At 48.4% G+C, this 26,857-nt stretch overlaps 2 protein-coding genes across 2 annotated transcripts in view; one reads left to right on the plus strand and one right to left on the minus strand.

The window, feature by feature from the left end:
* LOC145362395 (uncharacterized) overlaps window positions 1-26,857 on the plus strand; it is a 43,122-nt gene that overhangs the window by 3,349 nt on the left and 12,916 nt on the right. Inside the window, exons 3-6 of the mRNA XM_080218441.1 lie at window positions 622-1,262; window positions 2,685-2,793; window positions 5,555-6,379; window positions 25,998-26,007. Of these exons, the coding sequence (XP_080074567.1) occupies window positions 622-1,262; window positions 2,685-2,793; window positions 5,555-6,379; window positions 25,998-26,007 (1,585 nt within the window). The remainder of the gene's footprint in view (window positions 1-621; window positions 1,263-2,684; window positions 2,794-5,554; window positions 6,380-25,997; window positions 26,008-26,857) is intronic.
* On the minus strand, window positions 12,070-24,905 carry LOC145362298 (uncharacterized). The gene is made up of 4 exons (XM_080218381.1): window positions 24,839-24,905; window positions 22,117-23,493; window positions 13,399-14,455; window positions 12,070-12,780 (listed from the first exon to the last, which is right to left on the minus strand). The coding sequence occupies exons 2-4, from the start codon at window positions 23,316-23,318 to the stop codon at window positions 12,172-12,174; spliced, it is 2,868 nt and encodes a 955-aa protein (XP_080074507.1). The 5' UTR covers window positions 23,319-23,493; window positions 24,839-24,905; the 3' UTR covers window positions 12,070-12,171.

The raw sequence follows: 26,857 nt of genomic DNA on the forward strand, positions 1-26,857 counted from the left end.
AAAAACCTTCCTGCACGCTTTGTACAAACACTGACCCCTCTAGCGAGCTAGAACTATAGCAACTCCAATCAATATTCGTAAAGTTAAAGTCCCCCATAACAATTACCCTATTACTTTCACTCCTAACCAGGATTGTCTCCGCAATCCTTTCCTCAACCTCTCTAGAACTTTTAGGAGGTCTATAAAAGACTCCCAACAGGGTGACCTCTCCTCTCCTATTTCTAATCTCCGCCCATACTACCTCAACTGACAAGTCCTCATCAAACTTTCTCTCCGACACTGTGATACAGTCCTTGACTAGCAATGCTACCCCACCCCCCCTTCTACCTTCTTCTCTACTCCGACTAAAGCATTTGTACCCCGGAACCTGCAACATCCATTCCTGACCCTGCTCTATCCAAGTCTCAGAAATGGCCACAACATCAAAGTCCCAGGTACTGATCCACGCTGCAAGTTCATCCACTTTATTGCGAATACTCCTCGCATTAAAGTACACGCATTTTAAACCCTGCTCTGCCCCACCCCCACTATGCCGTGCCTTGCATTCCCCAACTATGCCCCCCTCACTTTCACCCCCTTTCCTCACTATCCCTCCCCCCCTCCGAATCACACCGGGGAGAGGCCGTACGCCTGCTCTGACTGCGGGAAGGGATTCACTCGGTCATCTCACCTGCTGATACACCAGCGAGTCCACACCGGAGACAGGCCATTCACCTGCACCGTGTGTGGAAGAGGATTCAGTGCATCATCTACCCTGCAGAACCACCAGGCAGTTCACACTGGGGAGAGGTCATTCACCTGCTCCGTGTGTGGGAAGGGATTCACTCAGTTATCAACCTTGCTGCGACACCAGGCAGTTCACACTGGAGAGAGGCCGTTCCCCTGCTCTGTGTGTGGGAAGAGATTTACTCGGTCCACTAGTCTGCTGACACACCAGCGAATTCATTCTGGGGAAAGACCGTTCAGTTGCACTGAGTGTGGGAAGGGATTCACTGATCCCTCCAGCCTCTGGAAACACCGGCGAGTTCACACTGGGGAGAGGCCGTTCGCCTGCTGTGTGTGTGGGAAGGGATTCACTGAGTCGTCTAGTCTGCGCGCGCACCGTCGAGTTCACACTGGGGAGAAGCCTTTCACCTGTTCTGACTGTGGGAAGGGATTTGCTGATCCTTCCAGCCTGCGGAAACACAAGCAAGTTCACACAGAGGAGAGGGGCTGTTCACCTGCTCTGAGTGTAGGAAAGGATTCACTGAGACATCCAACCTGCTGAGACATTATGGCAGTCACACTGATTACAGACCTTTTTAAATACTCTGGGTGTTAATTGTATAATTTGGGGTAAATATACACAAGCAGTGGACATTGATTAGATGTTTACATGAGCACATATAGACACTTACTGACAGAGCATGGAATAGTATTAAGAGTGATATACCTGTAATGTTTCACTCTATGAATAAATCTATACCAAGTAAAGATCGGAACTAGTTTCCTCCTTCACCATAAGGCGGTCAGGATTATGATGTGGTAACAGTGAAAATACCTGACGTTTCCGATCTGAATGCTTGAGAAAGAATAATGAGAGCTTTGATTAAAAATCAGAAGGGAAAGATGTAAATTATCTTAAAGCTCCACAGACGATTTGTTCACACTATTTGCCAAAGATTGAAAAGTCCTGCTTCAAGATACAGGAGCAGATGATGAAGGGTATACAAGACTCATACAAGACACTAGTGCAGAGTGTACAATGTATAAAAATTATTGGAGGATGCCATCATACCCCAACATTAAACCTTCCCTTGGAGCTGAACCTGAGGCACCAGCTCAGTTTCTGAATGATGAGTTTTGAGACGTGTGTCAAAACATGAACGTTCTGCTCAGGAACATCACACAGAAAGTCCTTTCAGCGATGCGCTCTGTGAAAGGAATCCTGTGGTGATCGATGAAATGCAGAAAATCTCAGCTGATCACGATCATATCTGTTTCCACTATCACTCCCGGCAGCAAATTCCAGGCACCCACCACCTTCGCTTGTAAAAAACTTGTCTCAAAATCTCCTTTAAACCTTGTCCCTCGCACCTTAAACCTGTGCCCCCCGAGTAATTGATTCTCCCACCCTGGGGAAAAGCTTCTGACTATCCACTCTGTCCATGCCTCTCATAATCTTATAGACTTCTATCAGGTCTCCCCTCACCCTCCGTCATTCCAGTGAGAACAAACCAAGATTCTCCAACCTCTCCTCATAGCTAATGCCCTCCATACCAGGGAAACATCCTGGTAAATCTTTTCTGCACCCTCTCCAGAGCCGCCTCCTTTTGAATGGACCTACCTCATATTAAGCTGATCATTTTCTTCACTGGGGGATGGGGTGTTGAGTCCCCCTCCGGGGGGGCGGATCCTCCCCTCCCACCCACTGCCCCTGACGCTGCCTCCGCTTATCCACCTCCTTCCCACCTGAAGATGAGCCTGGACGTGAGCCTCACTACGCATGCTCCGCGTCACAATGCCCAGGAACTGATTGACAGTGGCGCCGGCCCAATAGGGAAAGGGGGCGGGGCTGGAGGACCGCGTGGGTGCAGGTGGTCCTCCAACCAATCGGAGTGAATGAGGGGCGGGGTTGGAAGACCGAGCGGGTGCGGCTGGTCCTCAAACCAATCGGAGTGAATGAGGGGGGAAAATGCTCTCAGGCATGCGCAGTGCTGGTAATGGTGACGGACAGAGGGACGGTGAAAGGCTGATGCGAGATCAGTACGAGGTAAAGGGCGGTGCGCAGAGAGCGGTAGATCCGGCCGGCGGGTGAATAGGCTTTGTAAACATGTTGTCCAAACTCACACCCCGGGAAATAACTTCCTGGTCATCCCGTTTTGAACCAAATGGAGCCGCGGCTTGTCGTGCTGGGCCTGGGCTGACTGCCGCCATTCTGCCGGAAGTGTATCATTTGTGGCCGCCATGTTTGTGGGGGGCAATATGTGCAGCGGCTTGGCGCCATGTTTGTGAGGGGCAATGTGACGTATGGGATTTGAACCCCTGCAGTCCATGTGGTGTAGGTACATCCACCCTGCTGGTAGGGAGGGAATTCCAGGAGTTTGTCCCAGTGACTGAAGGAATGGCGATATATTCCCAAATCATTTTAAACATTATTTATAGATCAGTGGGTTTGGTCAGTCACATGAAGAGCCATGGTGAAATTCACGACCCTAAGTAGACATGAGTGACACAGTGGCACAGTAATTAGCACTGCTCCCTCACGGTGCCAGGGATCCAGTTTCAGTTCCTGGCTTGGGTGACTTCAGTTAAATTATTGATTAGCGTCACAAGGAAGCTTGTTTTAACGCTGCAGTTAAGTTACTGTGAAATTCTGTGCAGTTTATATGCTCTCCTCGCATCTGCGTGGGTTTCCTCCGGGTGCTCCAGTCCCCCTCCTCCCCCCACCCCCGGTTAATTTACTAAGGGGTAAATTTCCCTTTAGTTTCCCAAGATGTGGCGATAAGGGGACTTGGCTAAGGTAAATGTGTGAGGCTGCAGGGATAGGTCGTAGAGGTTTACAAGCATGAAAACAGGCCCTTTCATCCAACTGGTCCATGCTGCCCTTTTTTTTAAAACCCCTAAGCTAGTCCCAATTGCCTGCATTTGGCTAATTTCCCTCTATACCCATCTTATCTGTGTAGCTGTCAAAACGCTTTTTGAAAGACAAAATTGTACCTGCCTCTACTAGAACATAGAGCAGTATAGCGCAGTACAGGCCCTTCGGCCCTCGATGTTGCGCTGACAAGCGGAACCAATCTAATGACCCTCTAACCTAAACTATTCCAATGTTATCCATATGCCTATCCACTGACCATGTGAACGCCCTTAAAGTTGGCAAGTCCACAACTGCTGCAGGCAGGGCATTCCACACCCTTATTACCCTCTGAGTAAAGATCCTACCTCTGACATCCATCCTATAAATACCACCCCTTAATTTAAAGCTATGTCCCCTCGTGTTAGCCTTCACCATCCGAGGAAAAAGGCTCTCACTATCCACCTTATCTAATCCTCTGATCATCTTGTATGCCTCAATTTGGTCACCTCATAACCTTCTTCTCTCTAATAAAAATAACCTCAAGTCCCTCAGCCTTTCCTCATAAGACCTTCCCACCATACCAGGCAACATCCTGATAAACCTCCTCTGCACCCTTTCCAATGCCTCCACATCTTTCTTATAATGCGGTGACTAGAACTGTACGCAATACTCCAAGCGCGGCCGCACCAGAGTTTTGTACAGTTGTAACATGACCTCACGGCTCTGAAATTCAATCCCTCTACCAATAAAAGCTAACACACCGTACGCCTTCTTAACAACCTTATCAACCTGGGTGCCAACTTTCAGAGATCTATGCACATGTACCCCGAGATCTCTGTGCTCGTCGACACTACCAAGAGTCCTTCCATTAGCCCTATATTCTGTACTCCTGTTACTCTTACCAAAGTGAATCACCTCACACTTTTCCGTATTAAACTCCATTTGCCACCTCTCGGCCCAGCTCTGCAGCTTATCTTTGTCCCTCTGCAAACTGTAACATCCATCCTCACTGTCTACAACTCCTCCAACTTTGGTGTTGTCAGCGAATTTACTAATCCATCCTTCTACACCCTCATCTAGGTCACTTACCTAGAACGAGCTGCCAGAGGTAGTACTACTACCTCTGGCAGCTCGTTCCAGACACTCACCACCCTCTGTGTGAAAAAATTGCCCCTCTGAACACTTTTGTATCCCTGCCCTCTCACCTTAAACCTATGCCCTCTAAATTTAGACTCCCCTACCTTTGGGAAAAGATATTGACTATCTAGCTGATCTGTGCCCCTCATTATTTTATAGACCTCTACAAGATCACCCCTCAGCCTCCTACAGTCCAGAGAAAAAAGTCCCAGTCTGTCCAGCCTCTCCTTATAACTCAATCCATCAAGTCCCAGTAGCATCCTAGTAAATCTCTTCTGCACTCTTTCCAGTTTAATAATATCCTTTCTATAACAGGGTGACCAGAACTGTAGAAAGTATTCCAAGTGTGGGCCTTCCCAATGTCTTGGGTGGACAGGAGGGCCTGGGTAAAGCACTCTACCAGAGAGTCAGTACAGACTCAATAGGTCGAAGTGGCCTCCTCTTGCACTGTAGGGATTCTATGATGATAGATATCATCCTCAAATCGAGGGACTGTTGATGATGAAGATAATCAAGGTGCAACAGGGAGTTAGTGTGGGTATCCTGGTCTTAGGAGAATCTGTTCAAATCCTGGTTTATTTATACAATATAAAATCCCTCTCTATTCTGCTCCCAAATCCTCTCTCACTTTCCTCTTCAAAGAGGATAGCGTCTTGTGAAGATCCAGACTGTGTGACAGCTTCCCTTCCCTGAAGAACGTCAGTGAGTCAGTTGCGTTTTATATGACAATCCGGCAGTTTTTATGATCACTCTTTCCTAGTGCCCGCCCCACAAATTACTGCATTCATTCAGCTCAATTTCACAACCTGTTTTTGAGCGTTCTCTTTCATTCTTTTCTGTTTTAAACCCGTTTTATAGGATCTTCGAAAGGGAAGGTTTGTATGAAGGAGACGGGAAACCAAACATCACATCAGGATCTGACAAAGTTCCCCGAGTTATTGGAACTGAATATCACCAAGTATTGAACATGGAAGGAAAAAGCACCGTCCAGAGTGGGGAGAAACCGTACGCCTGTTCTGTGTGTGGACGAGGCTTCAGTCGATTATCAGGCTTGTCGCAACATAAGTATCTTCACACTGGGAAGGAGTCACTTTGTTCCCCGTCTGAGCTGGAAACTCATCAACGCACTGACGCTGAGAAATCATTCACTTGCTCCGAGTGTGGGAAGGGATTCAGTGATTTATCCAGCCTGCTGAGACACCGACGCGTTCACACTGGGGAGAAGCCATTCAGCTGTACTGTATGTAGGAAAGGATTCAATGATTTATCCAACCTGTCAAAGCACCAGCGAGTCCACGCTTTGGAGAAACCATTCACCTGCCCCAAGTGTGGGAAAGGATTCACTGATTCATCCAACATGTTGAGACACCAGCGAGTTCATGCAGACAAGAGACCATTTAAATGTCAGGAGTGTGGGAAAGGATTTAAAGGCTCTGAGGATCTGATGTCCCATCAACGTGTCCACTCTCAGGAGAGACCTTTCCAATGTCTGGACTGTGGGAAGTGTTATAAAAGACGCTGGGATCTGATGTTCCATCAGCGAATTCACACAGACGAGAGACCGTTCAGGTGCTCCAGCTGTGGGACTGGGTTCAGGCGATCATCCAAACTTGCTGTACACCAGCAAACTCACACCAAGGAAAGAGCGTTCACCTGCTCCGAATGTGGAAAGGGATTCACTCGGTCATCCCACCTGCTGAGATACCAGAAACTTCATGAGTAACCGCAGTGATTGGATTTTGTTGTGAGTCACATCCAGAACTGAACCATGTTCATTGGAGTCTTTCTCTGCCCCTATTTCTAAACTCCAGCCCAGTTACAGGGGTTAGTATCTTTGCTTTGAAAAAATAGTTTGTGGAAAGTACTCTGTGCTGAATCTTTTTAGTAGCTGTTACAAGTCAGTTCCTTTTGAAATTCTCACCCCCTCCCCTGTCTCCTCCATCCTCACCTCCAACAACAAGTGTGAGGAGCTGAAAAAGCTTTTTGTCACTAAGATTGAGGCAGTCTGATCAGCTGCCTCTGCTGCTTCCCTCTCACCAAAGGCCAAACTGTCCTCCACTAAGTCTGGAACTGGCATCTTTTTCCAGTTTCCCTCCCGTCTCTCTCTTATGTCCTGTCAGACCTCAGCTTGTCCATGACATTCCCCCCCCACTATGTTCCATTGATCTTATTCCTACGAAGCTGTTTACCTCCTCCATACGAATCAATACTGTTTACAGTTCCCATCCTCTTCCATTCCTCACCTTCTCACCTTTAAATCCATTGTCACCACTCACTCTGAAAAAATAATCTTTGATCTCTCCAACCTCCTTTTCCTTACCAAAGTCGATGAACTTGGTGTCCCCCCCTCCCCAAGATCTATCCTCGGCCCTTCCTATTTCCCAACTACATGCCCCACTCGGTGACACCATCCAGAAGCACCATGTTAGTTTGTACATGTACACTGACAACACCCAGCTCTACCTCACCCCCCCCACCCCCCCGTCCCTCTCCATTCCTCCACTGTTACTAAATGATCAAACTGCTTATCCCACATCCAGTCCTGGATGAGCAGAAATTCCTTCCAGTTAAAAATGGGGAAGACCAGTCACCACTACAAATTCCCTGACTACCGAATCCATCCCTCTCCCTGGGAATGCACCACACTCTTCACAATCTCCGTGCCGGATTTGATGTCAAGATGAGTTTCTGACCACATTTCCACACCAGCACTAATACCAGATATTTCACTCTCCATAATGTCACCTGGCGCCATCCCGCCTGCTGCTGGAACCCTCATCCGTACCCGTGTTACCCTTAAACTGGATGATTAGAATCCATTCTTCACCAGCCTCTCCCACTCACTCCACCCCCACATTAAACATTGTCTTTTTAATTCACTTGTGGAACATGGGCATCGCAGGCTGGGCCAGCAATAATTCTCCATCCCTAATTGGCTCTGGAGGGCAGCTGAGGGTCAACCACATTGCTGTGGGTCTGGAGTCACGTGTAGGCCAGACCAGGTAAGGACGGCAGATTTCCTTCCCTAAAGGGCATTAGTGAACTAGATGGGTTTTTCTAACAATCGACCATGGTTTCATGGTCATCAGTAGATTCTTAATTCCAGATTTTTTTTATTGAATTGAAATTCCACTACCTGTAGTGGTGGGATTCGAACCTGGGGTCCCTAGAACATTGACAATAGCCTAGCGACAATACCAAAGGCCATCGCCTCCCAACATTCCTGATTGTTCAAAACTCTGCTGCTCGAGAGTTCTTCACCCATCATATCCTGTGCTCGCTGAACTACATCGGGTTCACATCAGGGTAATGCACTGATTTTAACATTTCCATCCTGTTTTAAAATCCCTCCATGGCCTGTCCTTCCCAATCTCTAATCTCCAATAACACACCCTCTGAGATATCTGTGCTGTCCTCATTCTGGTCACTTGAACATCTCTGATTTGAATTACTCCTTCATTAATGGCATTATCCTGGAGTGAAGTTCTGAAATTTCCTCCCTAAACCTCTCCGTCCCTTCGTTCCCTCCCTCCTGATGAAAGATTCTCATTAAAATCCTCCACTCCAGTGAATCTTTGGACAGTATGTGGAGTTGTTGAGTTCTCCTGAGCTGAGACTGGAGCTCTTGGGCCTGGAAGAACCGCTGTCTGGAATCTTTCCCCTCAATTCACTAACTCCCAGTGTGACTCAGTATTTTGTTACAAAATTCCTCTGAAGCACCTTGGGATGTTTTATTGCAATAAACGTGTTCCATAAATATGAGTTGTTACTGATCCCAGCAGTCAGTTTGTGCACAGTAAGATTCCACAAACAGCAACAACTGATCAATCCATGGTGATGTTAGTTCAAACATGAATGTTGGTCCCACTGCACGATGGGTTCGATTCCCGGGGGCACGGTGACACAGTGGGTTAGCACTGCTGTCTCACAGTGCCAGGGACCCGGGTTCGATTCCCGGGGGCACGGTGACACAGTGGGTTAGCACTGCTGCCTCACAGCGCCAGGGACCCGGGTTCGATTCCCGGGGGTCACGGTGACACAGTGGGTTAGCACTGCTGCCTCACAGCGCCAAGGACCTGGGTTATGTTCCAGCCTGTTTGTGTGGAGTCTGCACATTCTCCCCGTGTCTGCGTGGATTTCCTCTGGGCTTCGTCCGACATTCTGAAAGATGTGCTGGTTAGGTACATAAGAACATAAGAAATAGGAGCAGGAGTAGGCCATCTAGCCCTTCGAGCCTGCCCCGCCATTCAATGAGATCATGGCTGATCTGTCGTGGCTCAGTTCCACTTTCCCGCCCTCTCCCCATAACCCTTAATCCCCTCTCTTATCAAAAACCCATCAACCCGCGTCTTAAAAATATTTAGCGAGGCAGCCTCCACCACTTCAACGGGCAGAGAATTCCAGAGATTCACCACCCTTTGAGTGAAGAAGTCCCTCCTCAACTCCGTTCTAAACTGCCCCCCCTTTATCTTGAGGCTGTGCCCCCTAGTCCTACTGTCTTTTTTGAGCGGGAAGAGTCTCTCCACCTCTATCCTATCCATCCCATTCATCATCTTATATGTCTCAATGAGATCTCCCCTCATTCTTCTAAACTCTAACGAGTACAAGCCTAGTTTATTCAGCCTCTCCTCATAGCTCAACCCCCTCAACTCCGGTATTAGCCTAGTAAACCTCCTCTGCACTCCCTCCAAGGCCAAAATATCTTTGCGCAGGTGCGGCGCCCAAAACTGCACACAGTACTCCAGCTGCGGCCTCACCAATGCCCTATACAGCTGCAGCAAGACCTCCCTACTTTTATATTCAATCCCCCTCGCTATGAAGGCCAGCATCCCATTCGCCTTCCTGACCACCTGCTGCACCTGCAAGCTGGGCTTTTGCGACTCATGCACAAGGACCCCGAGGTCCCTCTGCACCGTCGCCTGCTGCAGTTTTTCGCCACGTAAGTAATAGTCCTTCCTACCATTATTCCTACCAAAGTGGACCACCTCGTACTTGCCAACATTAAATTCCATTTGCCATTTCCTGGCCCATTCGCCCAGCCTATCTAGATCCTTCTGCAGACTCTCCACACCCTCCGCACAATTTGCCGTTCCCCCAGTCTTGGTGTCATCAGCAAATTTCGACACTCTACACTTGGTTCCCTCCTCCAGATCATCTATATAAATGGTAAAAAGCTGAGGCCCCAGCACCGACCCCTGGGGCACTCCACTAGTCACCATAACCTGAACAGGTAGGATACTCGGGGAGTTTCACACTAACTTCATTGCAATGTTAAGGTAAGCCTTTCTTGTGACTAATAAATTAAACTTTATAGATCAGTCAATGTTGAAGGGATTCCAGGATCTGAATGGTTCACACCTATTGCTCTCTTTGTCACTTGTTTCTGTATTTAGTGGTTATCGCGTTTGCCTAACACGTGAATGGTCCCCCTTCAAAAGCAGGCAGAAGCGTTCATTTAGTGAGGGAAATCTGCATAATTTCAGTTTGTTACTGAACATAATCTGAATCTCGGTGTTGCAACCATATACACCTTCTCAGTTTTCTAAATAAAAACCTTTTGTTGATGTTTTGTTTGCACTTCAGCCCCACACTCCTGATCTACGTGCACCCAGTGTGTGTGGGGGAGGGGGGGTGGTGGGGAAGGACCTCCTCCTGGGCCAGACACAGAGCAGTTTCACAATGGTGCAGGGTTTCAGCCAAGGAGGGAGACCCAGGCTCAGGCCGGCCCCTCATTCTATCCGATTGGTTGGAGGACCAGATTATCCTGTATGGTCCTCCAGCCCCGCCTCCTCTTTCTATTGGTGCGGAGCTGCCATCAATCACATAGGCATTGTGACCTGTCAGTGACTGAGCATGTGCCGTCCACCCGGCCAGCCTGAGGCAGATAGAACAGTTTCTACAGCGCAGAGGATTGTGGACAATCTGGCTGCCATTAGAGATGGACTCTCAGTTAATCTTTGTTTGAATCTGGGAAAGTGAGGATGAGATCCTGCCACAGGGCATCACAGTGGATAGGATTACTGTCTCACAGCACCAGGGACCCGTGTTCAATTCCGGCCTTGGGTCATTATCTGTATCGAGTTTGCACATTCTCCCCATGTCTGCATGCATTTCCTCTGGATGCTCTGGTTTCCTCCTACAGTCCATAGATGCACAGGTTAGGTTGATTGGCCATTCAAAATTGAGCCTAGTGTCAGGGGATTAGCATTAGAGAGAGGCCATTCCTCTGCTCCGAGTGTGGGAAGGGACTCACTGAGTTATGCAACCTGATGACATACCAATGCGTGGCGTTGTGGGGATAAGGCCTGGTTGGTGCAGATTCGATGGGCAGAATGGCCTCCTGCACTGTAGGGATTCTCTGAAAAAGTACATTTGCACATACGAGTTAGGAGCAGGCCACCCAGCTTTTTGAGGCTATTCCAACGTTCAATATGATCGTGGCTGATCTGATTATAACCCTAACCCCACTTTCTCCCTCCCCTCCCCAACCTCACTATAGAGTACAAAACCCAAGTTCCAGCTCCGACCATTCACACCGTGTGATGATGGTTCGTGTCCATCCTGACTTGTGTCAATATGTCAGAAACAAACCCACACCCCATTGTCTGTTAGTTACACATTTCAACTATTTAATAGTGTCAGGGTAACACCTGGAAAGTGAGAACAATACCAGTTTACGTGGGTAAGTTTGGTGATCAGCAATTTGGGGTTGATGACCAATTGTTACAGCACAGAGGGTGTCCATCCAGCCCTTTGTGAGCACACGGTGGGTCTGATGGACAAGATGGGCATGAAGGGATATGAGAGAGAAACGAGGGGAAGATGTGGGGTTCAGGGGAAGCCGATCAGTCCAATGGGCTAGTGGAAGGGGGGAAGCAGCAGAGGCAGCTGATGAGATTGTCGCAATCTTAGTGACAGAGAAACTCCATGAGCTCCTCACACTTATTGTTGGAGGTGAGGACGGAGGAGACAGGGGAGGGGAGAGACCTCCTGACGATGTCGGAGATAGTAAAAAGAATACAAGTTTATTTGATGCAAAGTTGATTTATTTGACTTTTAGCAAGAGGATCAACCCCTACAGCTAGGGTGGGGTTTACTGACATCAGCAGAAACAGACCCCAATGAACATGATTCAATCCTGAACATGATTAACAGCAAAATCTGATCACTGTAGTTAATTGTGAACTCACTGGGATCTCAGCACACGGGATAAATAAGGAAATTCCTTCCCACATTCTGGGCAGGTGGAGGCTGTCCACACTGTGAAATTTCTGGTGTACAGAAAGTTGAAATGATTTCCTGGGCGCATCTGCAGTGAGAGCACCTGAACGGTATCTCATCAGTATGAAAATGTAGAAGTTGCAGTTCCCAGGAACATTTACTGTATTTCCCACAATCCCGACATTTAAAGGGTTTTCCCAATGTGAAATTACTGGTGATCGAAGGAGGCAGGATGACTGAGAGGATCCGTTTTCTCATGTAGAGCAGGTGGACCTCCCCCTAGTGTGAACTCTCTGGTGTTTCAGCAGACTGGATAACTGAGTGACTCTCTTCCCACACTCAGAGCACATGAAGGGTCTCTCCTCAGTGTGAACTCTCTGGTGTCTCAGCAAGTCATTTGACTGGGTGAATTCCCTCCCACACTGGGAGCAGGTGAATGGTTTCTCCCCGGTGTGAACTCGCTGGTGTCTTACCAGGTGCGATAACTGAGCGAATCCCTTCTCACACACAGTGCAGGGGAACGGCCTCTCCCCTGTGTGAACTCGCTGGTGTCTCTGTAGATGTGGTAACTGAGTGAATCTCTTCCCACACTCAGAGCACATGAATGGTCTCTCCTCAGTGTGAACTCGCTGGTGCCGCAGCAGGTTAGTGGAATTAATAAAACTCTTCCCACAGTCGGAGCAGAGGAAGGGCCTCTCCCCGGTGTGAACCCGTTGGTGTGTCATCAGGTTGCATAACTCAGTGAATCCCCTCCCACACTGGGAGCAGAGGAAGGGCCTCTCCCCGGTGTGAACCCGCTGGTGTCTCAGCAGGTTGGTTGACTGAGTAAATCCCTTCCCACACTCGGGACAAGTGAACCCCCTCTTCACACTGCGACCTTGCTGGTGTGTCAGCAGGTTGGAGGACCGAGTGAATCCCTTTCCACGTTTGGGGAAAGTGAGGAGCTTTTCCCCAGAGTGAGTGCATTGGTGTTCAGTGAGGTCAGACGATCGTGTGGACGTAGCCCCACAGTGAGAGCAGCGGAATAGTCTCTCGTCAGTGTGAACGTGTTGATGGGACCCCGATTCCACAGAACTCTGAAAACAAGTCCCACCGTCTGGACATTTAAAAGGTCTTTCATCAGTCTCGCCTCGTTCGTCTGTCAGCAGGTTAGAGAACGGAATGAATCCCTTCCCAGACTCGGGGCGGGGAACCGGACCGTCCTCGGGGCGGGGAACCGGACCGTCCTCGGGGCGGGGAGCCGGACCGTCCTCGGGGCGGGGAACCGGACCGTCCTCGGGGCGGGGAACCGGACCGTCCTCGGGGCGGGGAACCGGACCGTCCTCGGGGCGGGGAGACGGACCGTCCTCGGGGCGGGGAGCCGGACCGTCCTCGGGGCGGGGAACCGGACCGTCCTCGGGGCGGGGAGCCGGAGCGTCCTCGGGGCGGGGAGCCGGACCGTCCTCGGGGCGGGGAGCCGGACCGTCCTCGGGGCGGGGAACCGGACCGCCCTCAGTCTGAACTCTCCGGTGTCCCTGCTGACTGGGTGAGACTGTGACTCCCTTCCCAGGCTCGGTGCAGGTCAAAGTTCTTGCCTCAGTGTGAACTCGCTTGTGCCCCTCCCAGCTGGATGAGGTAGTGCATCCCTTCCCACACTCAGAGCAGATAAATGGTCTCTCCCCAGTGTGAATTCTCTGGTGATCCAATAGGTGGGATGACCGAGTGAATCCCTTCCCACACTCAGAGCAGATAAATGGTTTCTCCCCAGTGTGCGCCCGATGGTGTCTGAGCAGATCATTTGATTGAGTGAATCCCTTTCCACACACAGAGCAGATGAATGGTCTCTCCCCAGTGTGAACCCGTTTGTGTCTGAGCAGGTCATTTGCCTGAGTGAATCCCTTCCCACACTCGGAGCAGGTGAACGGTCTCTCCCCAGTGTGAACTCGCTGGTGTCTCTGCAGGTGAGATAACTGAGTGAATTCCTTCCCACAATCAGAACAGGTGAATGGCCTCTCCCCAGTGTGAACTCGCTGGTGTCTCTGCAGATGGGATAACTGAGTGAATTCCTTTCCACACACAGAGCAGGTGAACGGGGTATCCCCAGTGTGAACTCGCTGGTGTCTCTGCAGGTTGGATGAATTTGTGAATCCTTTGCCACACACAGGGCAGGTGAAAGGCCTCTCTCCGGTGTGAACTCGCTGGTGTGTCTGCAAATTAGTTGAATTAATGAATCCCTTCCCACATTCAGAGCAGGTGAAGAGCCTCTCCCCAGTGTGGGTGTGTTGGTGTGTCAGCAGGCAGGATAACTGAGTGAATTCCTTTCCACACATAGAGCAGGTAAACGGCCTCTCCCCAGTGTGAATTCGTTGGTGTCTGAGAAGGGTGAATGATCGAGTAAATCCTTTCCCACAAACACTGCAAATGAACAGCCTCCCTCCAGTGTGAGCTCGCTGATGTTTCAAAAGGCCAGATGATTGGCTGAATCTTTGTCCACGCACAGAACACGTGTACCGTTTCTCCCCGCTGAGAACGGGACTTTTTCCTTCCATGTTGGAAGTCCTGTGATATTCAGGTTATGACAAACTGGATGATTCTCAGATTCTGGTGTGATGTTTGAGATTCCCGATTGTCAATCCCCCTCCTCCACAATCCTGTGATTTAAAACAGAGAAAAAGGGAGTGAGAGAGAGTTCACACAAACACAAAAGCAGCCTGTGAATGTGAGCTGAATGAATGTGGTAAATTTGTGGGGCCAGCAGGAGGAAAAAGTGATCATGAAAACTGCTCAATCACCACAAAAACCCAACTGGTTCAGCAACACCCTTCAGGGAAGGGAGGTGGGTCTACACATGACTATTGGATACATGGGAGGAGAGAGAAAGAGGCAGGAAGTGAAGAATAGGGATTTTATTTACCCACAACTAACCAGAACCTTAACAGAATTTTCCAATCCCTCAAACTCCACCTTGTAGAAGGATCACAGGAGCTGATCTGTGAGAGAGAACAGAGCCAATGTTTCAGACTTTGGTTCCATTCCCATAGATGCTGTCTGACCTGTTGAGATTTTCCAGCTTTTTGTTTTATAATTACGAAGAATAGAGAACAACACAGCCCGGGAAACAGGCCCTTCGGCCCAACGAGCCCGCGCCGCCATTTTAACATTGTGAGTGCCCTCTTCTCCCTACAACGTTGTCTATGCCTATTGGACTCCACAATAAAGGAATTATAACCAGATTGAGGGGAGACTAATTTAGGGACAATTTGTTACACCAATCAGCCTAAGAGCACGTTTTTTGGGGTGTGGGAGGAAACCTGAGCTCCCGGAGAAAACCCACGCAAGCACGGGGAGAATGTGCAAACTCCCACAGACACCGGCCCAAATCCATGTGTCTGCACAGCAAACAGTGATAGTCACTGAGCTGTCGTGTTCCCCGTCAGATGGTCCAGTTTAAGCGTACACTAACGACGTGAAGCACTAGGCTACTCTCGAAGCAACATCCAAGAGCAGCCCTCGCACGACCCACCGCGTGTATGCCCCTTGTTGGACAACAAGGCGGACCGGAGCACCTGTGGATTAAAAAAATTAGTCAATCATGTTTCTAAAGTTGGTTCTGTGAGCAATGCCTACAATAAAATAATAGCAAAATAGAGCAGCTGTGGGATATCTGAAATAAACACAGAAAATGCTGGAAATACTCACAGGTCAGACAGTGGGTAAGATTCTCCGGCCTCCCAGCGGTGTGTTTCTCCCTGACGGGAAGTGGTGCGATGTTTGCTAGCAGCAGGATTCTCTGATCCCACTGCTCCCCATGGGAATTCTCATTAACATCACCCCACACCAGCAGAAAACCCACAGGTGGAAGTGTGTGCTGCCAGCAGGAATGCAGAATCCTACCAGCATGAATGGCCAGAGAATTCTGGTCAGAGTCCGTGGAGAGAGAAACGGAGGAAAGGTGGTAGAGGCAGGAAATCTCACAACAAGTGAAAAGTATGTCATTGAGTCATAGACGTTTACAGCATGGAAACAGGCCCTTCGATCTAACTTCTCAATGCTGCCCCTTTTTTTAAACCACTAAATTAATCCCAATTGCCCACGTTTGGTCCATATCCCTCTATAGCCATCCTCTCCCATGTAACTGTCTAAATGCTTTTTAATGGACAAAATTGTACCCCCCTCTACTACTGCCTCTGGCAGCTTGTTCCAGACACTCACCACCCTCTGTGTGGAAAAATTGCCCCTCTGGACACTTTTGTATCTCCCCTCTCACCTTAAACCTATGCCCTCTAGTTTTAGACTCCCCTACCTTTGGGAAAAGATATTGACTATCTAGCTGATCTGTGCCCCTCATTATTTTATAGACCTCAATAAGATCACCCCTCAGCCTCCTACACTCCAGAGAAAAAAGTCACAGTCTATCCAGCCTCTCCTTAAAACTCAATCCATCAAGTCCCGTTGGAATCCTAGTAAATCTTTTCTGCACTCTTTCTAGTTTAATAATATCCTTTCTATAATAGGATGAGCAGAACTCCACAGTACTCCAAGTGTGGCCTTCCCAATGTCTTGTACAACTTCAACAAGACATCCCAACTCCTGTATTCAATGTAGATTTTGAAACACCACAGCACATGAGGCCATGGATCAACCTCTTTTAAGGCCAAACCAAATAAACAAAGTCAAATTACATTAGAACAAAGTAAAAGGGGCAGCTCCCCAAAAGGAAGGGGGAACGGCCCGAACAAAAACAAAAAGTACAAAGGAAACTTAAAACACATCAAATCAAAATGCAATTGTCGGGGTCTATAACTCTCAGCCCCTGCGGTGCCCAGCGGGCACGGAAGGCGGAACTCACTCAAAGGTTGGTGAATCAATGGAATTCTCTGCCCGTTGAAGTGGTGGAGGCTACCTCGCTAAATATATTTAAGTCACGGTAGATAGATTTCTGACAGACAAGGGAATTAAGGGTTATGGGGAGAAAGAGGGAAAGTGGAACTGATCCACTTCAGATCAGCCATGATCTTATTGAATGGCGGGGCAGGCTCGAAGGGCTAGATGGCCTACTCCTGCTCCTAATTCTTATGTTCTTAAGGCATCGACTGCACCGCGGACACCGCATGCTCCCTCTCCAGGGAGAGGCCATGGTTCAAGTGCTGGAAAATGTTCCCGAGCTGTTTGCTGGGGTGGGGACACAGTCAGGATTGTTCCTGCTGAGCTGTCAGCAACAACATTATCTCCTCCTGCTGACAGGGCTGGCCACGCATGCGCACCTCCGCACACTGCCCCCTCTCAAGATGGCGGCTGTTTAACCGGGGTCTCTAACGGCTGGAAGCGGGGTGATTCCGGACAACCGCGGGGCTGGCCTGGACCTTCTGATTCGGGGTTTAATGCTTTCACTTGGTATTTATAAACCTTTTCTGATCACCTCCCTGCGCCCTCCGATCGCTCGGACTCGCCGCTTCCTGACCCGCCGCAGAGACAAGAAAGCAGCAGCTTCCTCCGTCCAGCACTGCCACTGCGCATGCTCCAGACAGGGGCAGTACTGCACCTGCGCACTGCTCCAGTGTGACCAGGATAGGAGACATTCACCGCCCCGAGCGATGCTGGGTAAATGCCCCGCCATTCAACAGAATAGGTTTTTTTTTGTGAGTGGCTGAGCAGAGACTGATAGCCAATTCCGCACACGAGGACGGCCTCAACTGGGATCTTGGGTTCACGTCACACTATCTGTAATCCCCATGACTCGCCTGGGCTTGCAAAATCTCACGAACTGTCCTGGCTGGAGACAATACACATCTCTTCAACCTGTGCTTAACCCTCTCGCCACTCACACTGTCTGTACCTTAAGACTTTATTACCTGTGAAAACTCCGATTCCAACCATTATTTTGTAAATTGAGTTTGTGTCTTTATATGGGGGCATGGAGTTGGGGGTAACGTGTTAGCGTGGATAGAGGATTGGTTGTCCAAGCTTTATATATGCTCTGGCTGAGGCCAGAACTCTCCATTCACCTGACGAAGAGGGAATCCCCTCGAAAGCTTGTGAGTTTACTATCAAATAAATCAGTTGGACTAAAACCTGCTGTTGTCAGACTTTTTACTGTGTCTAATAGGAGGCAGAGAGTTAGTATCAATGGGTGCTATTCTGATTGGCGGTTGGTGACTAGTGGAGTGCCGCAGGGATTAGTGCTGGGGCCTCAGCTATTTACCATTTATATAGATGATCTGGAGGAGGGGGCTGAGTGTAGGGTAACAAAATTTGCTGATGACACGAAGACAAGTGGAAAAGCAAATTGTGCGGAGGGTGTGGAAAGTCTGCAGAGGGATCTGGATAGACTGAGTGAGTGGGCGAGGACCTGGCAGATGAGTACAATGTTAGCAAGTGTGAGGTTATCCACTTTGGCGGGAATAATAGTAGGAGGAATTACTATTAAAGGGCGAAAAGCTGTAGCATGCTACGGTGCAGAGGGACCTGGGGGTCCTTGTGCACTAGTCGCAAAAACCCAGTCTGCAGGTGTAGCAGGTGATCAAGAAGGTGAATGGGATGCTGGCCTTTATAGCGAGGGGGATAGAACATAAAAGCAGGGAGGTCTTGCTGCAACTGTACAAGGCACTGATGAGGCCGCAGTTGTGGTCACCGCACTTGCGCAAGGGTATTTTGGCCTTGGAGGGAGTGCAGAGGAGGTTCACTAGGCTGATACCGGAGATGAGGGGTTAGACTATGAAGAGAGACTGAATAGACTGGGTCTGTACTCATTGGAGTTTAGAAGGATGAGGGGGGATCTTATAGAGACATATAAGATAATGGAAGGGATGGATAGGGTAGAGGTAGAGAGATTCTTCCTGCTCAGAAAGGACAGCAGGACTAGAGGACACAGCCTCAAGATAAGGGGGCAGGGGGGCAGTTTAGAACAGAGTTGAGGAGGAACTTCTTCACTCAAAGGGTGGTGAATCTCTGGAATTCTCTGCCTGTTGAAGTGTTGGAGGCTACCTCGCTAAATATATTTAAGTCACGGGTAGACAGGTTTTTGACAGACAAGGGAATTAAGGGTTATGGGGAGAAAGTGGGAAAGTGGAACCGATCCACTTCAGATCAGCCATGATCTTATTGAATGGCGGGGCAGGCTCGAAGGGCTAGATGGCCTACTCCTGCTCCTATTTCTTATGTTCTTATGACTGGGGCTGTTGTACTGAGATGGGTAGAAAACTGATTGGCAGACAGGAAACAAAGAGGAGGATTAAACCAATGGGCAGGCAGTGACTATTTGGGTAACGCAGGATCAGTGCTGGGGCCTCAGTTACTCACCTGCCGTGGGTCTTGGTTTTTTTTCCCAGTTTATTATGCATCATTTTTAAATTGTTGCTTCCTAATAATCTAATTTAAAACCGTGGATAAAGGCAAACCGCTTATGGAAAATCAGTGACTCTCTGATCAAGAATCTTACTGACTACTGCTTACCATTCTGGTCACCATATTCTTTAAAAAAATCCAGGCGCAGGAGAGGGTGCAGAGAAGATTTTAATGATGAGATTTTATTGTAGAAGCCAGCTCATCACCACCTTCTGAAGGGCAGTCAGGGATTAGCCATAAATGCTGGCCGAGCCAGCAATGCCCACATCCCATAAATGATTTTGAAAATGTGTGTGTGTTTTTATCAGGAAAGGATTGACAGGCGAGCTCTGCTTTCTTGAGAAATGAAGGCTGAGGGGTAACCTGAGCAGAGAGCCTCAAAATTATAAAATGTTTAGACACAGAAATAGTGTTTCCTCTTCAGGGGAAGAGCAAAATGTAAAGTTTATTTATTAGTCACAAGTAGGCTTACATTAACACTGCAGTGAAGTTACTGGGAAACTGGAGACCATCAATTTAAAACAGTCATTAAGAAATCCAATAGGAAATCCAGGATAAATTTCTCCACATAGAGTGGTAAGAATATGGAAATCACAATTACAGGGAGTGAAATGAACAGTATAGATGTCTTTCAGGGGAATCTCAGCAAATACTTATGACTGATTTTATAGTTCATTCAGGATTTATTTCAAAAAGACAAACAATAAAGTGACAGGAGATAATTTGAAGGGAGAGAGACTGTGTGTGTGTGTGTGTGTGTGTGTGTGTGTGTGTGTGAGAGAGAGACTCTGTGTGTGGGTGTGCGTGTGTTGCTTTTCATTGATGTCACAGAAACCTTCCTCTGAGCAGACAATCTGGCTCCTGAATGATGTGAATTGTACAACTCAGAGATTCTCCATTCAGAATGACCGTGTGCTGTGTAAAACCTGACATCTCCACAACCAGACACCACTTCTCCTGGAACAACGTGAAGTGACTACAATTTTCTGGATTGATTTCTTTGCTCTCAGTATTTTCACAGATCATAAATTCCATCATTACCCTTGAACACACCCATGGTCTCCACTTTAAATACTTCCCTTTTCTTACCAACATCTAGCAATTGGATTGCTGCGATTACAGGAACCCATTCTGTAAATCTGATTCCCACCTAACACCAACCCATATCCCCATCTGAGTTCCAGATTTTAATGAGATTTCTCAAAACACAGCCAACCTGGTAGCACGGTGGTTAGCATTGCTGCCTCACTGTGCTAGGAACCCGGGTCTGTGTGGAGTCTGCACATTCTCCCTGTGTATGTGTGGGTTTCCTCCAACACACCAAAAATGTGCAGATTAGATCGATTGGCCATGCTAAATTGGCCCTTAGTGTCGGGGATTAGCAGGATAACTAAATGGGTTATGAGGATAGGACTGAGTGGGATCATTGTCAGTATAGGCTCAGTGACTCCTTCTGTACTGCACGGATTCTATACTGTCTGTACTATCATTACATTGGATCCAATACTGTGTTCACTAACACACTACAACCTGACTCTTGTTATTCGAATAAACACTGTGTTTGTTACACTCAAACTAAGTAATCCAAAGTAAATCAAGCCAATCTATGATGAAGGGTCACCCAGACTCAAAACATTGGCTGGAATCTCTCTAAGTCTCACAACACCAGGTTAAAGTCCAACAGGTTTATTTGGTAGCACAAGTCACAAGCTTTCGGAGCACTGCCCCTTCATCAGGTGAGTGGAAGATCTGTTCACAAACAAGGCATAAGAACATAAGAAATAGGAGCAGGAGTAGGCCATCCAGCCCTTCAAGCCTGCCCCGCCATTCAATAAGATCATGGCTGATCTGAAGTGGCTCAGTTCCACTTTCCTGCTTTCTCCCCATAACCCTTAATTCCCTTGTCTATCAGAAACCTATCTACCCATGACTTAAATATATTTAGCGAGGTAGCCTCCACCACTTCAACAGGCAGAGAATTCCAGAGACTCACCACCCTTTGAGTGAAGAAGTTCCTCCTCAACTCTGATCTAAACTGCGCCCCCCCCCCCCTTATCTTGAGGCTGTGCCCTCGAGTCCTGCTATCCTTTCTGAGCGGGAAGAATCTCTCTACCTCTACCATATCCATCCCTTTCATTATCTTATACGTCTCTATAAGATCCCCCCTCATCCTTCTAAACTCCAACGAGTACAGACCCAGTCTATTTAGTCTCTCTTCATAGTCCAACCCCCTCATCTCCGGTATCAGCTTAGAGAACCTCCTCTGCACTCCCTCCAAGGCCAATATATCCTTCCGCAAGTGCGGTGACCAAAATCCAATGTGTTTTACTTTCTGTGAAGAAGTTGCTGAGTTGGTGGACGAGGGGAATTGGGTTCACGTTATCTATCTCAGGGCATAATCATCAACAACTTGTATTTACATAGAGTGTTGTGGGGCTGGAGGTTACTGAGGAATTTCTGTTATTCATTGTTACAGGATGTAGGCGTCACTTGCTGGACCAGCATTTCTTGCCCATCCCTAACTGCCCTCCATTTCAGAGGGTATTTGAGAGTCAACCACATTGCTGTCAGTCTGGAGTTCACATGTAGATCAGGCCAGGTAAGGACGGCAGCTTTCCTTTTCTAAAGGACGTTACTGAACCAAATGGGTTTTTACCACAATTGACAATGGTTAAGGTTTGTCAGTAGACTTTTAATTCCAGATTTTAATTGAGCACAAATTTCACCATCGACTGTGGTGGGATTCGAACCTGGGTCCCCAGATCCTTACCCTGAGTCCTGTGATAATTCCACTGTGTCACTGCCTCCCCTATTGATCCAATTGTTATTGTTTATCTCAGGGTGCAGGAACAACAGAATCCAGCTTTGTGGGTCACACATGACGTCGTCTATGTTTCAGCAGGCTGTAATACTGATTAAATCCCTTCCCACACATGGAGCAGTTGAACGGTTTTGACCCAGTGTGAACTCGCTGGTGTCTCTGCAGGCGGGATGGATCAGTGAATCCCTTCCCACACAGGGAACAGGTGAACGGTTCTGTCGCAGTGTGAGCTCGCTGGTGTTTCAGCATATAGGATGAATCAGTGAATCCCTTCCCACACACGGAGCAGGTGAACGGTTTCTCCCCGGTGTGAATGCGTTGGTGCCTCAGCAGGCCAGACGACTGAGCGAATCTCTTTCCACACACAGAGCACAGGAACGGTCTCTCCCCGGTGTGAATGCGTTTGTGTTTCAGCAGATCATCACTTCTTTTAAAGCTCTTATTGCATTCTGAGCATTGAAAAGGTCTCTTATCAGAGTGAATGTGTTGGTGTTGATTGCAGTAGGAAAACTGAGCAAATCTTTTGCCACAAATGGAACAGGAGAATGGCTTCTCCCCTGTGTGAGTGCGGCGGTGTCTCCGGAGGCTGGATGACTCTGTGAAAGCCTTCCCACACACAGAGCAGATGAATGCCCTCTCCGCGGTGTGAATACGCCGGTGACTGAGCAGATGCTGTAAAGAAGGAAACGCTTTCCCACACACAGGGCAAACGTACGGCTCCTCCCCAGTGTGAGTGCCCTGGTGAATCAGCAGACTAATCCTCCTTTTGAAGGTCTTCTCACATTTAAAGCATTTAAAATGTCTCTTCTGAAAATGAACCTGTTGGTGAACGGTGCAGTGGGAGGACTGAGTGAATCTCTTCCCACACTGGGAGCAGCTGAATGGCCTGTCCTTGGTGTGAACTTGTTGGTGCTCAGTGAGATGCACTGAGTCACTGAACGACTCCCCACAGTGGGAGCAGCTGAATGGTCTCTCGTGTGTGTGAAGGAGCTGGTGCTCTGCGAGGCGGGAGGACTGAGTGAACCTCTTCCCGCAGTGGGAGCAGCTGAACGGTCTCTCGGCAGTGTGAAGGAGCTGCTGTTGGGCCTGTTCCTCAGAGGTTTCAATGCTTTCCCCAGAGTCAGAGCTTTGAAGAGGCTTTTGAATAATGTGGTTGAGTTGGTGAGCCAGCAGGTTGGACGAACACATGAATTTCTTCCCACACACGGAGCATGTGAATGAACTCTCACTACTGCGAGCTCGCTGTCGTGTCAGCATGTTTTCCAGCTGTATCAATCCCTTCCCACAGGAGGAGAAAGGAAACAGATTCTCACCAGTTTCCAACTGAGATGGTCAATTAAATCCCCTCAGATGTACAAATCCCAATGAACTGCTTCACTCTGTCTGACGTGAGATTTCTTTGTCCAGACTGCAAATCCCCCTCTTCTACTTCCTGTAAAATTAGTTTACAAAGAATTACATGGCTGGCACAGTGGCAAAGTGGTTAGTACTCCTGCCTCACAGTGCCAGGGACTTGGGTTCGATTCCAGCCTTGGTTACCTATCTGTGTGGAGTTTACACATTCTCCACTTGTCTGGGTGGGTTTCCTCCGGGTGCTCCAGTTTTATCCCACAGTCCAAAGATATTCAGGTTAGGTGAACTGACCATGTTAAATTATCCATTTTTTCCCCCCAGGATGTGTAGGTTAGGGAGATTAGTGGGGTAAATAATTTGGGTTATGTTGTTAATGCTATCTTTGGAAGTAGACCTTGATTTTAAATCGATATATCTCTTGGGGCTAAGGGGATTTAATGGTGGGGGGGTGGATTAGGAATTGAATCTGAGGATCAGCCATGACCATAATGAATGGCAGGGAATGTTCAAAGGGCTGAATGGCCTACTTCCATTTCTATTTTCTATGTATGTTTCTATGTAAACATAAACAGCCTGGAGCAGAAGTGTAACCAAAACAACCATAAGACATAGGAGCAGAATTAGGCCACTCGGCCCATCGGGTCTACTCCACCATTCAATCATGGCTGATATTTTTCTCATTCCCATTCTCCTATCTTTTCCCCATAACCCCCTGATCCCCTTATTAATCAAGAACCTATCTATCTCTGTCTTAAAGACACTCAATGACCCAGCCTTCTCTGCAGCAAAGAGTTCCACACATTTCCCACTCTCTGGCTGAAGAAATTCCTCATCTCCGTTTTAAAGGATCATCCCTTTAGTCTAAGGTTGTGCCCTCTCTGGTTCTAGTTTTTCCTATTAATGGAAACATCCTCTCCATGTCCACTTTATCCAGGGCCTCACCGTATCCTGTAAGTTTCAATAAGATTCCCCCCTCATCCTTCTAAACTCCAACGAGTACAAAAGCCGTATATCTGATTCAGGTAACTATACAGGGATGCAACCACTCATACTGAATATGTACATGACCCATAAACTTCTCCCGGCTGCAAATGTCAGGTGCAGCCTGGGAGTGGGTGAAGCTGTTTGAAAACCTGTTACTCATAGCCCAGTGCATCCCGAGCACTAGGACCCGGTGGGAGCAGAAACACAAAGACCCACCCACTCATGGTTGCGTCACCAAGACACCAGCGCATGCGCTCTGCTCTTTGCTCAATCAAGATGGCGGCCGTTAACCTGAGATTCGTCTCCGAAAAAAGACCGGAAGCTGCAAACACGGGACCTACGGGCTCATATTCGAGGTTTGATACCTTCACCAGATATTTAGATACCCTCTACGTCCATCCACCCGTTCCATTGCTCCCTCTATGTTTCCCCATCCTTACCGGCTGCTGATGAGACAGAGGAACTTCGCTCCGAATGCGGTCACCCACACTGCGCGTGCCACAAACGCCGTTGCTGACTGCGCATGCGCATCTCTACCCGACAGTGAATTCCAGCCCCGCCTCCTCATTCGCTCCGATTGGTTGGAGGACCAGCCTCTACCGCTCGGTCCTCCAGCTCCACCCCCTCTTCCTATTGGTCCGTACCTGCCGTCAATCAGTTCCCCGGGCATTGTGATGTGGAGCATGCGCAGTGTCATTGGTGCTGGTTTGTCCCGGAGAAGCGGAGTCAGCGTTAGGCGGTGGCTGGGCGGGTCTGGAAACACTTTGTGGATCCGCTTCAGAATCATTGTCAGCTCCCTCGTTTGCAGCTGCGGGGCCTCTTCCTCCTGGGAACAGACCCAGGTTAACGGCCCCATTTTGGCTCAGCCACTGGAGGGTGGTTCACATCAGAGGATGGGGGAGGGGGACAGTAAACAAGAGGTTTCACTTTGGCCTCAAATCAATGAGGATTCTGATCTCTGGGAAGGAAACCCTGGGAGGATTCACAAACACCCGCTGGAGGACCCAACACCCCCATAAGCCCCATTGGTTTTATTGTCAGTCTGCAGACAGGAGCTGGAGAACTGAACCCATGATGTGGATGTGCCGGCGTTGGACTGGGGTAAACACAGTAAAAAGTCTGACAACACCAGGTTTTAGTCCAACCGATTTATTTGACAGTAAACTCACAAGCTTTCAAGGGGACTCCCTCTTCGTCAGGTGAATGGAGAGTTCTGGCCTCAGACAGAGCATGTAAAGTACAGACAGTTTAGAGATTACTGATTAGAATGCAAATCTTTACACCTAATCTGCTGTTCAAGTCTTAAAGTGGCTGACAATGTGTGTGGAAGGAGCACTGATCACAGGTTAAGGGGATGTGTATTGTCTCCACACAGCACAGTGAGTGAGATTTTGCAAACCCAGGCAAGTCACGGGGGTTACAGATAGTGTGACATGAACCCAAGATCCCTGTTGAGACCGTCCTCATGTGTGTGGAACTTGGCTATCAGTCTCTGCTCAGCGACTCTGTGCTGTCGTGTGTCGTGAAGGCCGCCTTGGAGAATGCTTACCCGAAGGTCAGAGGCTGAATGCCCGTGACCACGGAAGTGTTCGCCAACAGGAAGGGAACAGTCTTGCCTGGTGATTGTCGAGCGATGTTCATTCATCCGTTGTCATTGTCGTAGTCGTAGCGTACATTGGGGAGACCAGGTAAAATAAAACCCTGGGAAATAGCCTCTGAGAATGCACCCTATCTATTCCTCTCAACATTTTATAAACCTCTATTAGGTCGCCTCTCAATCTTCGTCTCTCCAGGGAGAAGAGACCTAGCTCCCTCAACCTATCTTCATAAGGCATGCCTCCCAATCCAGGGAACATCCTTGTAAATCTCCTCTGCACCCTCTCAATAGCTTCCACATCCCTCCTGTACTGAGGCAACCAGAACTGCACACAGTACTCCAAGTGGGGTCTGACAAGGGTCTTATAAAGTTGCAGCATTACCTCCCGACTCCTAAACTCAATCCCTCGATTAATGAAGGCCAGTACACCATACGCCTTCTTGACCACATCCTCCACCTGCGAGGCCGATTTAAGAGTCCTATGGACCCGGACCCCAAGATCCTTCTGCTCTTCAACACAGCTAAGACTCCTACCCTTGATATTGTACTCCTGCATCCCATTGGACCTGCCAAGATGGACCACTACACATTTATCCGCATTGAAGTCCTTGTTTTCCTGTTTTTTTGCTTCCAGACAGAGCTGTCCTTTATTCTGCCATTAACACTTACTCTGGACCAATGCTTTGTGTCTTTATTACAACTATTACCTCTCCCTTCACCTTTTGTTCTAGGACATTTTTGTCATTTAATCTCACCCGCTCTCTAACCAATCCCTGATTTTCCCTTTTGTTCTCCCTGACCCTCCCTTCTTTCTTACCAGCATCAAACCCATCCCATTTCTCCCTCTCGTTCTGAGGTTGAG

The sequence above is a fragment of the Carcharhinus amblyrhynchos genome, unplaced genomic scaffold (assembly GCF_965287045.1).
Source record: "Carcharhinus amblyrhynchos unplaced genomic scaffold, sCarAmb.v2.hapA scaffold_38, whole genome shotgun sequence".
NCBI classification, from domain to species: Eukaryota; Metazoa; Chordata; class Chondrichthyes; order Carcharhiniformes; family Carcharhinidae; genus Carcharhinus; species Carcharhinus amblyrhynchos.